Genomic DNA, 20885 nt, shown 5'->3' with positions numbered 1-20885 from the left:
CAAGCATCAGAGCTAATCCAGCAGCATCTGCATGTGCTGGAGGAAATCCTCTCATGAAACAGCCCGTAAGACAAACCACCTTTGAGAAGGAAACCATACAAGCAATATCTGAACACTCCTCCTGGTCTCCTCCTCATTCCACAGATACCTCTCAGCATGTATCATGGACCAACACATCCAGAAAACCTAAGGTCGGGTAGCTCAGAGGCAGAAAGGAGCAAAACACCATTCCTCTTCCCTTTAAGGAGCCAGAAGAGAACAAAAGCCATCCTGACCTCACTAACAAGGTGCTACTCAAGAGATAGGTACAGAACATGGAGATTTGCTCTGATCCATCCACCTCCCAGCATCAGGATGCTGCTGGAGACAGGGATGTCCTTGCCCTGCCTCTCAGAGATCACAGGGCAGGAAGGCAGGGCAAGTGGAAGCAGAATGCTGATGGGAGAAGAGCTGAAGAGAGAGGGAAGAGACAAGCTGCAAAACAGAGAGAAGGAAGAGAAAGATGGATGCTCCACATCCCTGGCAGTGCTCAAGGCCAGGTTGGAAACAGGGGCTTGGAGCAAGCTGCTCCAGTGGAAGGGGTCCCTGCCCATGGCAGGGGTTGGAAATGGATAAGCTTTAAGGTCCCTTCAACCCAAACCAGGCCGGGGTTCTATAATAAGAGACAGAAAAAAAGTAAGAAAACCCCACACCAGGACATGAAGTGAATCAGCATCATGGGATTAGGAGGGTGCGGTGGGTGCTGGAAGCAGCAGAGATGGAGGCATCTCGGCCAAAGCAGGCACAAGCAGACCCCAGGTGTGCTGTGCTCTGCTCCAGGCAGGGCAGGCATCGGGGCAGCACCCAACAGCTCCATCAAACACAATGCTGACCATGAGGGTGGTCACTGCCCTCAAGGAGGGGTCTGTGCTGGGTCCTGCCCACCTCATGGCTGATTCAACACAGCCTAGCTTGAGGGGAAGGCAGTGATGGAGCTGGGTGTAAGGCAGATTGACTCAGGGATCTGGTTCAGCACAGGAAAGGAAAGCACAGCAAGACCTGCACATAGATGTCTAGTGAACATCATGCTTTAAACCCACACATAGAAACTCCAAGGATTACAGATAGAGCTGAGGGCTTTCCAGACCCCGGACATGGATCTCCTCTCCCAGCCAGTGCAGGGCTGCTGCTGCCATACCTGTGGTTCCGGCTCTATGTTGATCCTGTATGCTTGAGCCTTGCCATCTTCCAGAACAGGAGGCGGCCAGGTCTTTCCTTCAGCTCTGCAATGGGAAATGAAGGAAACTCCAATTAAAATCACTTTAAAGAACAAAACAAAAGCCCCACAAACTCAAAACCCCCTCAAACAGCAAAAACCAGGCTTCTGAAAACACAAACACACAAAACCACCCAACCGAAACCAGACCAAAACCTCCAAGCAAACCACAAACCCCAAATATACAATAGCATATAGGCCTGCCAGGGAACAACTATATGTACATGTTTCCCTAAAGTTATCCTCAGAAGTGTTACAACAGTAAATAGAGAGGATGCCAGCTCCATGCTATTGAAACCATGAAGCTCAAAACCCTTCTTGAGCTACGAGGTTTAGCTTAGTGCAGAGCTTAAGATACAAACTTAGTTCAAGAAATCAGCAGACAGGCTTGTGGCGGTTTTGTTCGGCATGGTCCTGGCTTTGCCCCTTTATTCTGGCTCTGAATACTGAAATAGGCTTTGATTATGTGTATATATATCTATCTACATATATATATGCAATCCCTGGCAAGTCTATATACTAGAATACAGCAGTAATTATACCAATGCCTTTCAGGGAGAAGGCTTACACAGCCCTGTCTGAATCATCCTGACCCTTTCAGCAGGTGCCAGCTTTAAAAAGCCCTAAAAATACAGTTTCCATTCACAATTGCATCTTCAGTCCTCCCACTCTCCAAATGGTTTCCATGTGCCTGATCATTTTTCCCCGCATCCAGGGGCATGGCTGGAATGTGATCTCCAGTGCTTGGAGCAGGAGGGAGCTGCAGGGGTCCAGGAACAGCCAGCAGGCACACACACAGGCTTTTCTGGATGCTAAGAGGCTGAGATGAGAGATGGAGACTGCATGAAGATAAAGGTTTCAAACACAAACTATCCTGTTCATCATCATAACCCGCACCACCTAACGAAAACAGGTTATGTTCCAATGGGCACAGATCGCTTGCTGTGACCAAGCATCCTTTGCCATCAGACTCTGGCCCCTGCACATACCACATTCAACTTTGGTTTAATTACCTGCAGAGACCGAGTGTGAAAAATAAGCATGGGTTTAACCCAAGGATTCTTGAGGTGATTTTCACTTTAGGTATTTTCCATTTAGACCAATCAGCATACAAACCCACCCCTCCAAATTCAGGGTCTGATCCGAAACCTACCAAAAGCAAAGACTCCCACTGGCTTTAGCATGATGCATTCCCTGAGGATTTAAGTTTTTTTTTGTGTGTTCCAAAGCACTGCTCAGCACTGCCATCACAGCTTTTCCAACAGGGCATAACATACTCTTCTCATAGCCACATGTCCTGTTCTGATAAATCACCTTTACTGTAATTATTTGGTTTTAGGTGGGTCTTTCCAACTGTTTTTGGCGGGACAAAGGAAATTGTCCTTCCCAGGAAGGGCAGCGTTCCTAGCAATCCCAGCTCGCTTTTTGCCACGATGCAGGGCTGTGTATATTACTTCCACATAACAAATTTCATCTGGGGGCGCAGAACAATGGAAATGCCTAATTACATTGGCAGAGATCATCATTATTATTTCCGTGCTTCTTCCCCTGCATGGAGTCAGTCTGATGCACACTCGCGCTGCTGCTGACATGGGGCAGTTATGACATTGCCCCCATGCCAAACACAGCTTGAAGGATCCCTGAAGACTTCAGTTTGCCAGGTAATAAGAATCAAGATTCAGAAAGAGATTCTGATTGCAGAAAATAATAGCAATAGCAGTAAAATGCTTTGCATGAAGCTACATCATTCAGTTACTGGGACTGCCAACGCCTCCTAGTTGGGGGTTCACAGTTCTCCATACCCCTGAACAACAAAGATCACACTGCTTTAGGTACCAGAAAGCACCTAAACTTGGGTATTCCAAACGTCATTATAGGTGTCTTTACACTTAAAGGCACGGTCAGACTCGGGTTTGCATGTTGAAACCCATTCATAATTAGTGCTTTTAACAACTCAAGGCTCCGCCATCAGTCCTTTAGAGTGACCAAAAGTTCTTGGCATAAGCAAGACAGCCTCATACAGCTCACAGGGATGGCCTGAACAAAGCCAGGCTCACCCCAGCCACAGCTTCCACTTGAACCACCCTGAAATCCAGCTGATACAGCACAATTTAGGTTCTATTTAGCACTTTTAAAGGCAAAAGAGAATGGGAGAAACACCAGGCTCACCAAACAGAAGCGCGAGTCATAAGCTTGATGAGCATTTATGCTTACACAAGAAGACTGCTTTTTCCCAGGAACAGCAGAATGCCAGGTAATCCGAAATGATTAGGAGGTGGCTCTGACAGAGCATGATGCCATGGGCAGCTCCTGCACAACGGGCTGCTGGTGGCCACCCCAAGCCACCCTGGCAGCAGGGTCACGCTACCAACAGCCACAATGTTGTGTTTGGGCAACAGCAAAAACCTAACCACTCTTTGCCAATGTAACGGGTGAGAGATCAGATGCTGCCCTCAAATGTTCCGAGTCGTTTAATTTACAGCTCAAGGACGGGAAAAGTGTTTTCAGCTGTGTTGTAGGGGATTAAAGGCAGCTATGTGGAAATCATTACCCGGCACTAACAGCACCGCTCTATTTTAACACTACTAGGACAACCCTAAGCAACTTGACCTAGGTTAGCGCCAGGCCTTCACCATGGGGCCTCGTGGGAAAAGGACCCATGAACAAGACATAGCTAAATAAAGGTGCAGACACCTCATATCCCAGCACTTAGAATAGAATTGTTCGGGTTGGAAAGGACCTTAAGATCATCCAGTTCCAACCCCCCTGCCATGGGCAGGGACACCTCACACGAAACCATCTCACCCAAGGCTCTGTACAACCTGGCCTTGAACACTGCCAGGGATGGAGCATTCACAACCTCCCTGGGCAACCCATTCCAGTGCCTCCCCACCCTAACAGGAAACAATTTCCTCCTTATATCCAATCTAAACTTCCCCTATTTAAGTTTTAACCCATTACCCCTTGTCCTATCACTACAGTCCCTAATGAAGAGTCCATCCCCAGCATCCCTATAGGCCCCCTTCAAATACTTGTTTTCTAAGGGACTCAACATCATCCTCAGAAGATTACTTGCACAGGCTCACATATATCTACCACAATGTTTTTCCACCTGGTAATGATCAGCAGGTCTTGTTCCCTCCCTTTGCAGAGCTCCTTTTCAGCCCCAGCAATTCCTGGGTCTCACTGAATGTCTCATGTCTCCATCCCCTTACAAACTAACATTTAGCACTTGGGAAGGTGCCAGACCGGCTGAGCAGGCAACAGCCATGCAAACCTCCAGAGCCACCCCATCGCTGTGTACCACACCAATCTCTATGGTCCCTTCTGGGAGGGGCTGACCCCGGGTTCCTGCCCACCTCCTGAACACCATTCACCTCCTACAACAGCACATCCCTAAGGTCACACTGATTGTTATCACTCATATGGCCATTAGCCTTCCAGGAGCTGAACTTGGTGTAGAAGCAGCTACAGATGATGCTTCCAATTCCCCAGGATTGCAAACCTCACTGTGATAACCATAAGGTGCTGGATCCATCCCTATATCCTGATATAGGGTTTTCACCCCCATGGACCTGGCTCATCCAGGCTACGTGAAGGAGAAGCTGTGGGATTTCTCCTCCTTCATTCCTCTCGGCTGAAACCATTGCTGTGTACCGAGGCTCTGGAAAGCTTCCGGTTTTCCCCTCAATGGCTCCTTGAGGAGCTCCAGAGGGGAAGCCGTGATTCACTTTTTCAGTTGTGCTTTTACTGGAAACTCGAGAACATCACACGCTGTCATCCTTCCCATCCACTGCAAACAGAGCCCCACAACACCTCCGCGAGCAGGGGGAGGCGGGCTCCCAAGAACATCAACTGCTGAGCTTCCAGGGACTCCTGGGGCTCCATGTCCAGCAGGATCATTACTGGGCTTTCTCCCATAGAAACTTCCAGAGAAGCTCCATCTCTGTACAGACAGCAGGAATAAAGATAAGTATTCACACCAAGTCTCCAGGCAGACTCAGCAGAAGCATAGCAGTGCACTGCTCATCCCCTGGGAAGCAGGATCCAGTTATCCATCCTGCAGCAGGGCACAGCTCGTGGCTGCAAATCTCACTGCAGTTCTGCACTTGGGTTTGGTCACTCAGTCTCAAGCACATGAGAATAAATCTGATCCACACTGCAAGTGCAACGCATCCATATGGAGTCTGGGTTTTCCCAGCCTATGCACATCACTTGCTTCCTTCTCAGCCCCTCATCCTTGCCCTGCCAGGGTTGCCCAGAGCAAAACAACATCCAGAGCTGGGAAGGGGTTTCCACAGCTGCTCTGCTCCATTTTGGAACAGTGAGGCTCCTGTGCTGCTTTGCTTTCCATAGCATCACTGCCCAGAAATGGCCCCACACATATTGGGCCCACACAAAACAGAGGACAGAGCACCCATTAACTTCAGGGGGGACAGGGATCTATCCAAGAAAGACTTTAGGGAATGGAGATGTCAAGAAGAAGGGAAAACCACCCCATGGAGAGTTAAAGTCCTTGATAAAGGACAGAGAAGAGATTCTTAAAGAAGAATCACAGAATGGTTTGGGTTGGAAGGGGCCTTCAAAGCTCATCCAGTTCCAACCCCCTGCAACACGCAGGGACACCTTCAATCCAATCAGGCTGCCCAGACCCACATCCAGCCTGGTCCTGAACGTCTCCAGGGATGGGGCATCCCCCACTTCTCTGGGCAACCTGTGCCAGTGTTTTCCCACCCTCATCGCAGCTCAAGAGCGGGGACCCTGTGCTGCAGGGGACAAGAGAGCCACATCCCCCAGTGCACTTGAGAAGCTGCAACGTCCCCTTCCCAGTGTGGGCTTGTGGCCAGCTCCTCAGGAAGGATGCAGCACCGCGTGCTCCAAAGGAGCTCTCGGGCTCCTCTTCCCCCTGAGCACAGCTGGGCAGGTCTGGGCAGCGCTGCAAGGACCTTCCCGCAGCGTGCATCAGCAGGAACAGCATCGCTGAGGCCACAAGGTCTCCTGTCCAGCACCCAAGGTCCTTCAGGCCCTCACTCAATGCTGTCCTCAAGCAAAGCATGGCTCTGATCCAAGCTTATGGCTGCTTTTGTCTGAGGCATAACCTGATTTGAGGACCAAGTCCTCCCTAACAACCAGGGCTGCAGCATAACCATGAGAGGTGTTAATGTGCAAAGGGGCTGCAATGACTTTCTTTGCAGGAGGTAAGAAAACACACAGTAATATGTAAGCAGGAAGAGGATGAGCTGTGCTGCTGAGGGGGTTATCTCTGTGCCTTAGGCTTGCTGTGTGCACTTGCCTGAGCACTGACTGTCTTCCAGGATAAGAAAGGCTTGATTGCAAGAAACATCACTGATTTTAATGTGCAAGCACTTGTTCACATGAACACGCATCACTAGGGGGACTCCAGGTGGGATTCATCAAGCCTGTGTTACTGTTAGAAAACAAAGCAGCTTTTCCATCCGAGGTCTGGAGAATAAATGCCCAAGCTCTGCCAACTTCTCACCACAGTGTCTGTGTTGCTGCTGATGCCCTCCAGACACAGCCTCCCTCAGCCTCCCCAGGATGATGTGGAAGATCAGATGCAGAGCTTCCCTGAGCCCAGCATTAGGAACCTCACACTGGGTTTGATGCTGTTTTCTCTTAGCTGGCTTCCTGTTCATCTGGTCAGTGAGATGCACCGATCTATTTGCAGTCCTGCCGTTCATAGTTATGCCTGGCTGTGGCCAAAGCTTGCATCACAACAGAAATCCCACTTCAGTTGCTCCCTCCCAAGTACAGAGAAGAGGCTTTGCCTGTGCTGCATGGGACAGTTCTGCACTCTAATGTCTTACTCTGCTCACAAATGGTGAGTGCTCCTGGCTCTTGAAATCTCCTGATTTCCCTATCAGTGTACCCACATGTCTTAATGAAGCAAACACATAAGCAGGATAATCAGTATCTCCTCCCATCAAATTGAATGCTCTCTGCATCCCCAGTCCAAAACACAGATGGGTCACACTGGACATCCTGTCAGACCGCACACCAACTCTCCCTTCTCATCTTCCCCCACTCTGATTTTCCTCCCTCATCAAAGGGCACTTTCTGACCACAGCTGGAAAACAAAACCCATCTTGTTCTCTATCTGTCACACAATGTCAAGAGTTCATGGAGAAAGGGCACGGGATGGAAGGAGCCCAGAGGGCACCAGCGGGCTGCAAGATTCAAGCACCACTTCCCAAGCACAGGACTGGGGGGGCACCAGCAGTACCCTGGAGGAGTACTCGAGGTCTGATCTCAGCTGAGAAACGGACACCAACCGACACCAGTGGCTAAAATGAGGTGGAAAAGTGGGAATTCAGCTCATGGATTCACGCTGCAGGAACCTCACACATGACAATAAAACATTGCCATGCTGCAGGTGAAAGCTGTCTTCAGCAAAACTTAACTCCTGACAAAGTTGTTCTGCTGCCGAAGCACCTACAGCAGCTCCCATCACAACATGAGGGTTTCCACCTCTTCCAGGGAATGCTCCACCAGCCCCCTTGGACAGCCCAGAGGGGAGCCCTCATCCTGCCCCGGGGGCAGCTCCTGTTTGGAGTACAAGACCATCCAATCTCCCTGAGCTGCTCCCAGTGGAAAGCAAAGCACCCGTCCTCCTTGGCTGTGTGAAACCCCACCGGTGTGGAGGGTTTCCTTGGGTTTCCATCTTAGCTGACTCCCCAGTGTTGAAGCCACATCATCCCTATGGCATGGGCTGAGCTCATGGGATTCCCCTTTGCTCGGACACCGCTGTCTGATGAACTGTGAGGAAGCAGAGAGGCTTTGCTCCATTTACGGCAGTGCTTTCCCCACTGCCCAGGCTTCCAGTCACCAACTACGTGTTTTCCAAGGAAAGCATAAACAGTAAATGATAGCTCTCTATGGCAGGAAATGCCTCTTTAATCTGAAGTGGAGACTTGTATACACTTATTTAAACCTATCACAGATAACATTAGCCATTTGGGAGCCTTATAAGGAGCACTCCTTCTGCCTGGATCATTTGTGATTTGTATTGGGAGCTTCCAGCTACAGGATTAATACCAAAAAACAACCCCAAGCTTTCACTGTGCTTTGAAATACTCTAAAAAAGTGGATTTGCAGGACCTCCAGATGTGTGTTTATTGAACAGATGCTTAGGAAAATAATAGGCGGGTATTAATGAAGTGTGAGGCTCTGCTCAAAGGAGATTTGATCCCAGTGTGACGCTTGAGTCCATAAAACCTCCACTGGGTTGAAGGACCTGACCCAGCTCACAGCCTGGACAAGCCTTTAACGTACAAACCATAACCCACAGGTGCAAATGAACCAAACCCATTTCTTCTATCGGTGGCCTTTTACAAATAATGCTGGTTTTTAAACTGCAAAACACTTAGACCATGAGGATGCACCAGTGCTGAGCCTAAGGGCACAGCTGCTCCAGGGCCTGCTGTGAAGAACCCAGCAAAGCTGGCACAAGAGCAGCTCAAGCAGAAGAGGACCTACCTGTTCACGGAGAGCAGCAGCTGGTCCATGCATGCTTTGATCTTGTTCTGTGCCTCTAGATGTGTCATGGTCTCCGTGCTCTCCCCATTAATTGCCAGAATGATGTCTCCCGGGCACAGGTTTGCCATGGCTGCTTTACTGCCAGGGTTGATCTAGGCAGGGAGAAACAGAAGTGGCACTTAAAAGAATGCTTAGCTTTAAGAAAGCCTAGTTGCTTGGAATAAGCAGCAGATAAGGGAATAGTTGTCTATGGAGAAGACGTGTTTTGCCCATACCAATGGCATCAACCAAAGGCTGGATGTCAGAGGCAGGCATTGCAAGTTAGCCCCAGTTCTCTGGGGGCCAATCCCCTACAACAGTGCTCTCTTAAGGAAGAGCTTTCTGTCAACCTGGTCCTCTTTAGATTTGTCTCTTGCTTGACATAACACAGTACCCTCTTTCCAGAGGGATGCTTTCCACTCCTTTGGCTTGCAGGCCTGAAATCACACTGTGAGATTCAATCCCTAAAGCTCCCACGGACCCCTCCTCTTTGGCTAACCATGTAATTAGAAGACACACGCAGTCCCCTAATTGCTTCCCACAGAGAGGTCACATTTGACATCAGTTTTTCCTGAGCATCATTCAAATGACTTGTCTCTTTCTAGCCCTGCGTGGAGTATCACACAGCTCATTAAGGCTCCACAGCCCCTTCCTTCTGGTTTTGTAGCAATGCCAGAACCTCATAAAACTGCTAACTTCTTTCCTGAGGAACTAATGACAGGGCCAGGTACAGTTTGTGGTCAGCCCATAAAAGAGTTCCTCGAGAATTACCATTTCATTTACATCAGCCCAAATGTGGTTTGAATTTCTGCAATATAAAGTGATGCGAGGCACAGGCAGGACAGGCAAATGTGTCTGTTTAAACTCTTCATAGCGACGTGCTTGCCCTCTAATTTCCTCTCCAGTCATTCAGAGCATCTGCTAACGCTGCGCTAGGCGACCACATGGTTTATCCAGTGAGAAAGTAGGGCCTGGCTTTTGGTCATTCATTTCTCACTGCATTGAGAGTGCGGTAGTGCTTTGAATCCATTTACTCTTGATTGACACAGGTAAAACCCCCAGCCTCAGGTCTCTGCTCCATCACACCCTGCTCAGAAGATCCAGGCAACAGCATCACTGTTCTGCCCTTCACCTCCCCTTGGATGCAGCTTACTGCAGTGTACAGTGGCAAACAGACACGCGTAAAACAGGGATGGGTTTTAACAGATTGAGACCAAGTGGTGGCTATGACCCCCCCACCCCAACCAGCATGAAACAGGCAGTCTCCTAAAAGGAAGGATGCACATGCCCCTGTCTCCACCTCATTTGTTTTCCCCAGTTCTGTTTCCACAGGGAGTTTATCCAGGATCTGGTCTTGCCACCAAAGCCCTGTGTGGATCACACTGGGGCTGCTCACAGGACCAAGGCTGGTCGAACAGCCAGCAAGAGGCAGGCAGCACCCAGCATAACTCAGACCTGCTGCACCGCTCCTGTGTGACTGCAGCCACCAACACCACTGAAACGTGAACCCAGAGGTGTTTGAGGAGCTCCAAACCACTCTTTACAGTTAAGTAGAGCTGGCAGCCTGAATTAAGCCTTTTGTTGCCTTGTCAGAGTAAATCAGTGTTTGCCATTTGCTCTTCAATAGCTTCAGCTGGGCTGTTTTGCACCAAAACCCTGCCAAGCCAACTCCCTCCCTGCTCACAGGCTCCCTGTGACTCAGAGCAAACAACGGGAGGTACCTCTGCACACAGCACACACGGGCTGTAAGGCTCTGACACAGGGCATTTCGACCCAGCATAGGCTCATTTTGCCCTGTTGGGTTTTCTGAGCCTGTGTAAGAAGATGCAGCATTCACAGAGCCTTAAGGTCCTTCTACAGCCACAGAAGCTGCCAGACCCACCAGAAAGTCAACCAGAAGCTCAACCAGCACCTCCACAGAAGCATCTCCCTGGGGCTGCCTTTTGTTATCCACTTCCCTGGGTGTTTGCCCTGCATCCCCAGCTGCAGTGGCCTTTTGGACCAACAGCCCTCCAGTCTGACCCAGGACAGCTGCATTTTGTTCTTGTCTATTCAATGCTGTCTACATGTCCAATGGATTGTTCTCCTTGTGCTGATCCTAACCAGACTGTAGTTTCCTTGGAGAATAAGCTGTTCATAAACGGGGCTCTTAGATGTTTCCTATTTTTAGATTCTGGTTTATTTCAAATTAGTTTGGCAGTATCTTCCTATTAGCAATTTGTGCAAGCCATGGAGATGATTGAGGGCTTGCAATGGAACTGCACTCCAAGAACTCATTAGTTTGAGATACAGCATCGCTGCCACAGCAGCTTGGGAATTAGTATCGTAATGTCTGTCTGGTCCAGAGTTTGTATTGCAGTGAATGATGTTTAAAATACTTCAAGTTCTCCTAACTCACAGCTGTGCTGTGACACCCAACATGTCACAGAAAGCCCTACTAGCCTGGTTACAGGCCAGGGCTGTGTCTGAGTCCTCATGCAAGGTTCCTATGTGCTTTGCTCCACACGGATCCATGCAGACAGCCTCTGGAAACCCAGGGTCTCCAAACCCAGGGCAAAGATGTGATTTTTCTATAGAGCATCACTTCCACACTGAGGATAAAGATGGGAAATGGGACTCACAGGCAGTAGCATCAACATCCCACAAGCTGATGGCTCAGTAAAAGGAGAACGTGACCAGTGAGCTATACCCACACCACCACAAACCAATTGCTTTTAAATAAGTTTTTCCCATTATTTCCCCCACCACCTTTCCCAAGATTACCACCCATCTGTGCTCTCCCTCAAGGGACCAGCCTCAAGCAGCCCTCTCCGCAGCCAAGTGGCTACTCTGATGCTATGGAGCAGACTGGAAAGAGCCCAAAGCCAGCAGCAGCTATCTTATCTGGCCACTGGAGCCTCGTTAGGATTTACTGAGTGCTAGCATCTGACATCAGGCCAATAAAATAAAGCACATTAAGGCAGCTGTTGCGCTAAGCCAGTTGGTGCTGGAAGCTGCGCAATCTCATTTAGTAAGCTAGATTACTTGCACCAAGAGGAGTTTACTCTTCAAACACACACAGCGTTACACTTTCCCCCCTGGAGAGCAGCCACGGGAGCGTGCCAGGGCTGCAGGGCAAAGTCCCCTCCATGGGTGTCCCACTGCCCCTGCAGGGATGGCTCAGCTCAGGGGCAGCTTTGCTCAAGCTCTAGAGCTGGGCCAATGCCATAAGCTGGAACAACCAAAGCCTCAATGAAAGGTTAATTTGTTTTATTGACTTAACCCCTCTTAACTCTTTTTCCCCTGAAACCTGCCTTTAACATCTCCTGGGTCAAGACCCAAGGGTGAGTGACACAGTTCCTCCTTGCTACCTGCATAGTCTGGGCACAGCCATTGGAAAGGAGAACTTAGTACTTATCCTCCTAGTAGTTTTTACTCCCATTAACAAAAAGTACCTATTCAGGCCAAATCGACACAATAAATGCAGCTTTATCTCTGCCAGATCTCCTTCACTTTTGAAAAGAAGCCCTACTGCACCAAAAGGCAAAGCATCCCATCACCTAATGAAGCCATCTTCCCAGGATTTCATGGGTTAAAACGTGCAATCCCATAGGAGAAGCCTACACAGACCACACCAGTCTTCTCTTAAATCAATGGCGATTTGTTACAGGCCAAATGTGAGGGAATTTTCTGTTCTGCAAGCGTGATCAAAAGGCTCTGATTAAAGCCTTCGAGAGGCTTTCAAGATAGGGTGACAAAATTCTCAGCTTCAAAACAAAGGCAGCCTGTTCTGCTATCAGGACACACGCTATGGGGCAGCAGATGAGCTTATGGTAGCAGTAGCCTTTAAACCAGGAAGAACCCAGAGCAAAATGACTAACTAATGAAGATAAATTCCCCAAATCCTTTAAGCATTCTGTCCAGGGATTCTCTTCAGCACTTCCAAGCACCCTGCATTGAACTGACACATCTCTCACCAATCTATTTGCATCTTTCTAACTGCTCATGTAACGTCCAGTGCATCAAGCCATTATGTAGGTATGCTGCACAGCTCAGTGAGAGCGTGGCTTATGCAACTTTAATTCATTTAACTACTGAAGGAAACTAGAAACTTGAGGGCATAAAAAGGAAAGAACCAGAGTACAAGTGTTACAAAAGGTGAGAACTTGAAAATCCTTTTGAATCCAAGTACTAATGGATTCAAATCCAAATTTAGAATCAGGTTCATAGCGCAGATCCTAACCCAGCTCAAAGGCTGAGATCTCTGTACAAGGAAAAGGCAGAGAATCAATGAGATCAGACATGAGTTTTAAAGCAACCAGCCCCATAACCTGAGTGCAGACCCCAAAATGCTGACTGAGAAAGACAGAGGTCATTGAGACACCCACATCTGGCTTGTTTTGCCAGATGCTTGCTGTGCTCAGCCCAAGGGTACCCACAACTCCTGCAGCACTTGGAGCAGGAGCTTCTGTGTACCAGAAGCTTTACATGTTCTAAAGGTTTCTGGGACGTGGTTTATGGTGATTGACTCAGTCTCCAGCTGAGCATCTGCTCCATGGTGCCTGTTCCTGCATTGTCAGTTCAAAACCATATCCTCTTTTAGCTGCGCACTGCCCATAGCTGATAATTAAGACTAATTACCTCAAATAATCTGCTTTAACCGGGTATATTTTGCTTTCTGAGGCTTGGAACTGTAACATGTCATTCGCACGTAATCCACTATCAGTCCTCACAAGGTGTAAAACTACTTAAGGCTTAATGGGTGCGAATTTGAGGTGCTCTGGTTGACAAGAGCGATTGAGTTTTGAGGCATCTTTACGATGCCTGGAGGATTTATGGGCTGAAATCCTCTTGCACAGCAAGTTTCTCTTTATTTTTCGCTTTCCAATAGAGCTCTGTTCCCTGTGTGACAAAGCCAGGTTTATCCCAGGTCTCTCTGGCTGTAAAAGCCACTGGAATGTCACACTGCAGCTCAACATTTTTGCAACAGCTCCAAATAACCCAATGAATCTCAGCTTTGCTGACGTCTTTGTGTAAGCCCTGAAGTAGAAACCAAACCCAACCTTATCTTCCAGGGCTTAGGGCATGTGCAGTGTTAATGGCTCTGCACAGATCCACCCCATTAACAGGCTGTGGCTGGGTACCGGGGTTTCCTTGGGCACACATCTGGCCGACAGGGAGTCAAGCAGAGGATCTGTGAACGTGTTTGCTTTAGCTGGTTTTATCAGCACCACCAGATGCTCTGCTTCCTTCACACTCGAGCACCTGCGGTCACAGATGACTTAGAAAATAAAAACATCTGCAGTGAGTGTTTGGGTATCCAAGAACCCTCAGTCCATGCGTCTTGAGAGCCCACAAATCAAACAGAGTCAGTTACAAACACCGCATTCAAGGGACTTGTGCCTTCCAGGATTTGCTGCATGACTCCTGATGTGCACTTTGCCCCCAAGCTAAAGTAAAAGGAATTGCAATAGACGACACTAATCCCACACTATCCTTAATGGCATATTTGTATTAAAATTAAAGGATTTATCTACCCCAAGTAGGACCAGGATTAATCACCAGCTGTTGGGCTATATACAGCAACAAAAATAAAGGGAAGGATAATGCCGCATATTTCCCCTTGTGCGCTTCCTACACTAACAGGGCCATTTCAGTGAGCATGCTACCCAGCTTTATTCTCTTTTATCCCTGCATCATGTGGGATGCAACCACTTTAACCATGAATACCTGTCCCAACAGCAACCTTTCACCTTCAAGAAGTCGGAGAACTGACATCACCACTGTCAGCCCACAAACCCCAATATCCCCAGCTCAGAAGAACCCCTCGCACTGGGCTCCTTCTGCTTTGTTCAACCTGGCAGAGGCCCCAAGTGTTTCCGAGGGTGTGCTGGGTTTATTTTGCTCAACTCGCCCCAAGGTCAGCCCTTGCCTGAATGGACCTACATGAATCATTCTTTCCGCCTGCTTTCCCACTCTGGATTACCAGCGTGCTTGATTACAGTAATTAGCATCAGGCTTTCATTCCAGCATATTCTACCATTACTGTCTCCTGAACCAGTGCGAGCATTTATTCTTCTCTTTCAGTTATTAAATAAAGCCACAGTGAGAGAATAACTTCAGCAGCAAATCTGTTTGCTACGTACTTTTGTTAGTTCTCACCTGTAATTCAGATTAACAGTTGGGTACTGCTACAGCTTCGAGTGGAACCACCCAGATCCTTCACTCGAGACCTTACAAGCAATCACTGGGAGAATGATGAGAACAGAAAAGAAACTATTTCCTTCCACTTAAAATCATCTAACTTGAACTATTAGGTGCTAACAATTTTTAACACGCAACCGAGAAACAGCTACCAGCACTTGGGTCTATACAGGCAATAAAACCACCAAAAGTCAGCAGAAATCTGCTGGGCTCCTAGTTTTGGGGTTCATCAACACAAATACTTGAGTCCATTCAGGAGCTCTGCACAAAGTGCATCACTTCCATTTAATAAACAATCAAATCCATAGAAGTTACATGTAAAATGAGGAGAAAACCCTGATGGAAAGCAAAGCAAAAAGCCCCATTCCCTTTGGTGGCATCTCTGGTTCCTGCTTTCACTGCCACACGTGGAGTTCCTGGGGTAAGGAAACCCGCCCAGCCTTCTGTTCTGCCATCCCCACCCCGGAGCACGCAAGAACACGCCTCATGGAAATTACTATTCCAAGTGGGAACTCTGCATTCAAGCGGGATCACAGCAATGCACTCAGGTGTTTGCCCCGACAGAATCAACAAGACCACTTGTACTGGAATTCCTCCCTCAGCAGAATTCCTTCTCGAGTATCCTAACCTTTAACAGGACACGTACTTGCTCAAGTACAACAGCTACTTCAGTTTGAAAGTCAACCTTAACTCAAACAATACCTGGATAATGGATTGCAGACCAATTATTCCTCGCCCTTCTTGTGTTACAGCTCCAAGTCAACACTGAAAAATGCTAGAGACCAGTGGGTAAAGTGATGCTGAAGACAGCAGATACAGGGAAAACTGTCCTAAAAACTTAGAAACCAGGCTGGAATCAGCCCATTTGTCAATTATCTGCTTAGCAAGCAATGTATCTATGATTCTAACAGCAGCAACTGCTTGGCTTAGCACTGGCAGAGTTGGGTCAATGACAACAGCGACTGCTCTAAGAGCTGGACGAGCGAGTTCAAGTGATTAAACACATTCAGCTCCTCTCGTTACCCTAATGAATGATTATCTTTTAATCCCAGGCAAGGGGTAGATCAATGTGATGCCACAAACGGCAGCACTCACTGACATGGTTACCAGCACAACACTGAGAGCAGCTGAGTAAGTTATTCCACTGCTGCTCCCTAACTGCGGTTGCTGCTCAAAGGCAATGCTGTTGGTACCTGGAGTAAGAGGCACAGTAAATCCCCTTTCCCAGGAAGGGCAAATACAGAACCCAGTTGTTAACCTGCTCAACCAAGGAAAAGCAGCTGTCAGCTCCCAGAAACTTAATTAAGACCTAAACCACTTTCTACCAAGGTATTAAGGCCAACTCTCAGCAGATGTTTTGAGTCATTCCCCTTCCCCTATAAATATCATTAGGAGAAGGAACCATTAATTATAGTGTACTACACCTGGCATTAGCTTACTCTGAGTGGGGGTATAAAACAAGCCAGGTTTCTTCTCCAAAGCACAATCTGGGGCTACAGTTACATTCCCTCCCCACACCAGCAGATCCCTGTGGCTGCTGCAGCACCCCAAGGCTGTGTTCCCCCAAAACCACCCCAGCGATGTCCAGCCCTGCTCATCTGGGTCCCCCAAAAATGCAAGCAGGGAACAGAAGGCTGGCCAGCACACCCAGCTCTTTGTGTGACCACATGAGAAAGATGGCCTTTACACTCCCTTCTGCATTTGTATTTATCCTTCCTTATCTTTAATAGCGCAGAACTTGATGCTTCAACTCAAGTGTGGCCTCCCCAGGGCAATGCTCAGCATCAGCTGTTCCCAGCCACTTGAGCAATCAGATCTTTACCACTTGGTAGCCAAGACTGATCAGACCAGAGAGGGAAGCGACCTGCTTCCAAGAGAAATCCATCTTTGCTTGATTTCATGAGTGTATTTGAAACATCTGCATGAGACGAGCTCAGCATCACCACCTGCACAAGTGCAGTGACCACGCAGGGGACTAAGGCGAGTCCTGGAAAACAAGCCCTATTCCAAAGCAGAGCTCTGTGATCTTTCTTCTCCTTGCTGCCAAATCCACGTTTTTCAAGTTTATCCCTTTAACAATGCTATCACAAACCACTCCTGGGGACCTCTCCCTGCCCAGTGTTCAGCTGCATCCCTGCACCTCTTGCTCAGCTCAGCCTCATCTGGCAGCTCCTTTCCCAGCGATGGCTTCATTATTTCCCCTCTAACAGCAACACTTGGACTTCACGTCCCATAAACACAACATTAAGGAGCTCTGCCTGCACTTAACCTGGAGCAATGACATCAGACAGGCTTCGGAGAAGAAGCTGCACCCCCCGGTGTGCCCCCAGCAGACTGCAGAGCATCCCTCGCTGTGGCTCCTGGGGCAGCAATACATCCCTGTGCTGCCACAGATAGTGGAGGTCTAGGGAGAAACTGTTTCTGCAGCCGCTGAGCAATGAGTAGAGAAAAGCAACTTGCTGGCAACCAAGTATTTTTCTCCAACCCCTGCACAGACAAGCTGTTATTTCCTAAGCAGGCCACCAGCCTTTGGCACCCAGCACTGCCTGTGGGTGGCTTTCGGATGCCTCCAGTCCCCAGCTGCAACCTATGACTTCCCAATGTAACCAGTGCAGGGAGGATGCTCACAGTCCCCCTCAAGCACACAAGTGAGGCACAGCAAAGCCACATCCAGCCCAGCACGCCAGCACACAGATGGATGTGTGAATCCCAGAGCCTGGTCCTGCCCCCCGGCAGAATTTCTGCTGTTCAAAATCTGTTTGTAATTTAATGGCATTTTAATATAAAACAATTAAACCAAACCAACCAACCAACCAAAAAAAAAAAAAAAAGAAAAAAAAAGAAAAAGCACTTTGAAGGAAGCACAAGTGAGCCAAAAGCCTCAGCAATTAGGCAGCAAGAGCCTCCCTCCCTCCTGCACCAGCCCAGCCTGGGGTTCAAGCTGGATAGAACAGATTTCCTGGTTAGACAATGACAGAATTAAAGGGAATAAGGCACCACACCAGCTCCATCCTCTGTAGAGGCAGGGCTGGAGGGACCCACGACCAAGCAAAGCCCCTCCTGCATCCCCACAGCCAGGAGCTGCAGCAGAAGCTAATTCTTCCCCAGTTTTAACATTTTCTGGTGCTATTTGCAAAGCCAGTGAGGTCTCCCCTTGCATTAGGAGGCTGGAGCCCAAGCAGAGCACCCTACACCTGTATTTACACCCCAGAGAGTTGTTTATCACCCCCAAGAGCATCCGTTAGCAGCAACACATTGGAGCATCGCCCTTCTCTTCAGTGGGAGCAGAGGTAAACCAGGATCTAATGTACAAGCTGTCACACTAAGTACCACGAAATAACACCCTATGAGCTCCGCTTGTGCTACAGCTCGCTGTGATCCAAAGCAAGCCTGGCCTGATGCGAATGGGCCTCACGCCTCCCAGGTCTGCTGAATCAAATGAGGAATTTGGCAAGGCACCTGCCTAGGCAGAAGCAGACTTTGTTTTTTCTTGTTTAATATTAAACCAAGCTTCTTTCAAAGAGGAAAAGAGGCTCCCTCCACTCAACTGGGATGCTCATTTCCGCACAAGGAACGTTCTTACAGTCACTGAGAGGTGATTTTGTGTCTTGTTGCAATATATCCCACGTTACTGGGGGAGAAACAGGACAGCCCTGTGCCCAGAAGGTGCAGGCTGAGCCCCAGAAGCCAAGTACCTCCCCTCGCAGCATGGCCAGACCTTGCTCCCTGCACTGCCCTGGTCTCCCCTCCCGTCCATCCATATCCTGCTGCTTCTCCAAAAAGCCCTCTCTGAACACTTGGTAAGGGACAGCGCAAGGTAAAACCAGAGACATAAAGCTCTAATCGGTGCATTGGGACCCAAATATACACCAAGCCTCTTTAAAACATGCTCTCTTCCATAATTAGCTCTTTAAATGCATTTTCCCTTTTTCGTCAGAGCTTTGGCAGATGAACGAACAGACAGCAAACAGCTCGGATGTGCTATGACAGCATTTTTAAGTTATAGCTCCTCTCAAAGCCTTTCAGTGCTCTCAGGGCGCGTTCAAGCACTCCGGCGGCAGCAGCTGCCCAGGAGAGCCCAGCTCTACCACACCGCTGCAAGGCGCTGTGCAAGGACAGGAGCCTCGGCTCTCCAGCCCCTTCCCAAGCCAGCCGATGGCGATGGAAGCACCACTGCCTGCGGGAACGTGCCCGGCTTGGTCGCAGCACCTCATCCATCACCCAGCCCATCACACCCCATCACCATGCTCTTTCCTGCACGGGGGATGGTTTGTTTTCACATCCATCTACTCACAAAGCGTAGCTCAAGCTAGCCGCCGTGTCTTAGGAAAGAAGTTTCCAGAAATACATCTTTGTGAGGTTAAACACAAGTGCGAGCACACTTACACAGTAATTACTACCAGCCCGCAGGGACCCTATAATGCAGCAGTCTGCACAGAGAAACTTCTTGCTGACTTTACTTGTGCCTGCCTAAAAAAAACCCTCCAACAGCCTATGAACTCAGTTCAGGGCACAAATCCAAGCCCTCCTTAGTGCTGAGAACTGAACACTTTGGGAGTATATCTTTATGAATTTAACACCCCCCCACCCCCACCAAAAAAAAACCCCAAAGCATGGAGAAGGCTATCCGCGTTGAGTTGAGAGAGAAGCGCTCTATATGGGGCTAAAGATAGTAATTGGTGCTTAAGAGGCGCCCGACCGATGCTGCCCGCTAGCCCCGCTCCCCATCACCTGCCGCCCACCCCGCTCCGCGCCCGGGCTCACCCTGGAGATGGTCAACGGGGCACTGAAGTCTTTACCGCCCACCAAGCGGAAACCCCACGGCGAAGGACCGCGCAGGACCACCGAGTGGGACATAGCGGCGGAACGCTGCCTAACCCACGAGCAACCGCAGCTCCAGCTCCCACTTGCGCTCAGCAGCCGAGCCCCGGAGCGCCGGGAAGGGGTCGGTTCCGCCCCCGCAACGCCCCGCACGTGCGGGGCGTGGCGGGGGCGGAACCGACCCCTTCCCGGCCTTCGGGGGGGCTGAGATTTACCAGGGGGTTTCCCCCCAGACCTTTATCCCCAATGGGGTTTAAAGCTGCTGCTCGCAGTAGTAAAGCCTTAGTGCGCCTCCATCGCGGTAGGAAAATGGTGTAATAGGTCTTTAAATGTGTGGTCGCAACTGTAAACATCCATAGTGAGCAGTATGTTGGAGAAAACTCCAAGGGATTAACTCAGATTGGCTGTTCAGCCTGGAGAAGAGAAGGCTGCGTGGAGACCTCATAACAGCCTTCCAGTACCTGAAGGGGGCCTATAGGGATGCTGGGGAGGGACTCTTCATTAGGGACTGTAGTGACAGGACAAGGGGTAATGGGTTCAAACTGAAACAGGGGAAGTTTAGATTGGATATAAGGAGGAAATTCTTTCCTGTGAGGGTGGTGAGGCACTGGAATGGGTGCCCAGGGAGGTTGTGAATGCTCCATCCCTGGCAGTGTTCAAGGCCAGGTTGGACGAAGCCTTGGGTGAGATGGTTCAGTGTGAGGTGTCCCTGCCCATGGCAGCGGGGTCGGAACTGGATGATCTTAAGGTCCTTTCCAACCCGAACTATTCTGTGATTCAGATTTGGGTGTAAATCAGTTTGGGGATCTCTTGGCCAGTGCATCCCATCAGCTTGCACTAGAGAGGACTCTGAGGAGACCTTATGCTGCCTTTCAGTACTTAAAAAGGGGCCTATAAGAAAGATTGAGATGGGGTGATGGGTTTAAACTGAGAGAGCGGACAATCAGGCTGAATGTGAGGAAGAAATCCTTTAGAATGAGAGCAGTAAAATAGTGGCACAGGTTGCCCAGAGGTGGTGGATGCTCCATCCCTGGAGACATTCAAGGCCAGGCTCAAAGTGGTTCTGAGCAGCCTGATCTAATTGAAGGTG

The 20885-nt window shown here is 49.1% G+C and overlaps 1 protein-coding gene across 1 annotated transcript in view; it reads right to left on the bottom strand.

The window, feature by feature from the left end:
- Nucleotides 1–19913, bottom strand: part of PDLIM4 (PDZ and LIM domain 4) — a 39371-nt gene extending 19458 nt beyond the window's left edge. The window contains exons 1-3 of the mRNA XM_061348140.1: nucleotides 19739–19913; nucleotides 8753–8904; nucleotides 1178–1262 (exon numbers count right to left, since the gene is read on the bottom strand). Coding sequence (XP_061204124.1) covers nucleotides 1178–1262; nucleotides 8753–8904; nucleotides 19739–19831 — 330 coding nt within the window. The 5' untranslated portion in view covers nucleotides 19832–19913. The remainder of the gene's footprint in view (nucleotides 1–1177; nucleotides 1263–8752; nucleotides 8905–19738) is intronic.
- Between the last annotated feature and the right edge of the window lie 972 nt (nucleotides 19914–20885).

The sequence above is a fragment of the Neopsephotus bourkii genome, unplaced genomic scaffold (assembly GCF_033783945.1).
Source record: "Neopsephotus bourkii isolate Nb327-2 ecotype Australia unplaced genomic scaffold, CSIRO-AGI_Nbou_v1 NB_52, whole genome shotgun sequence".
NCBI lineage: Eukaryota > Metazoa > Chordata > Aves > Psittaciformes > Psittacidae > Neopsephotus > Neopsephotus bourkii.
This window is presented reverse-complemented; position numbering and strand designations above follow the sequence as displayed.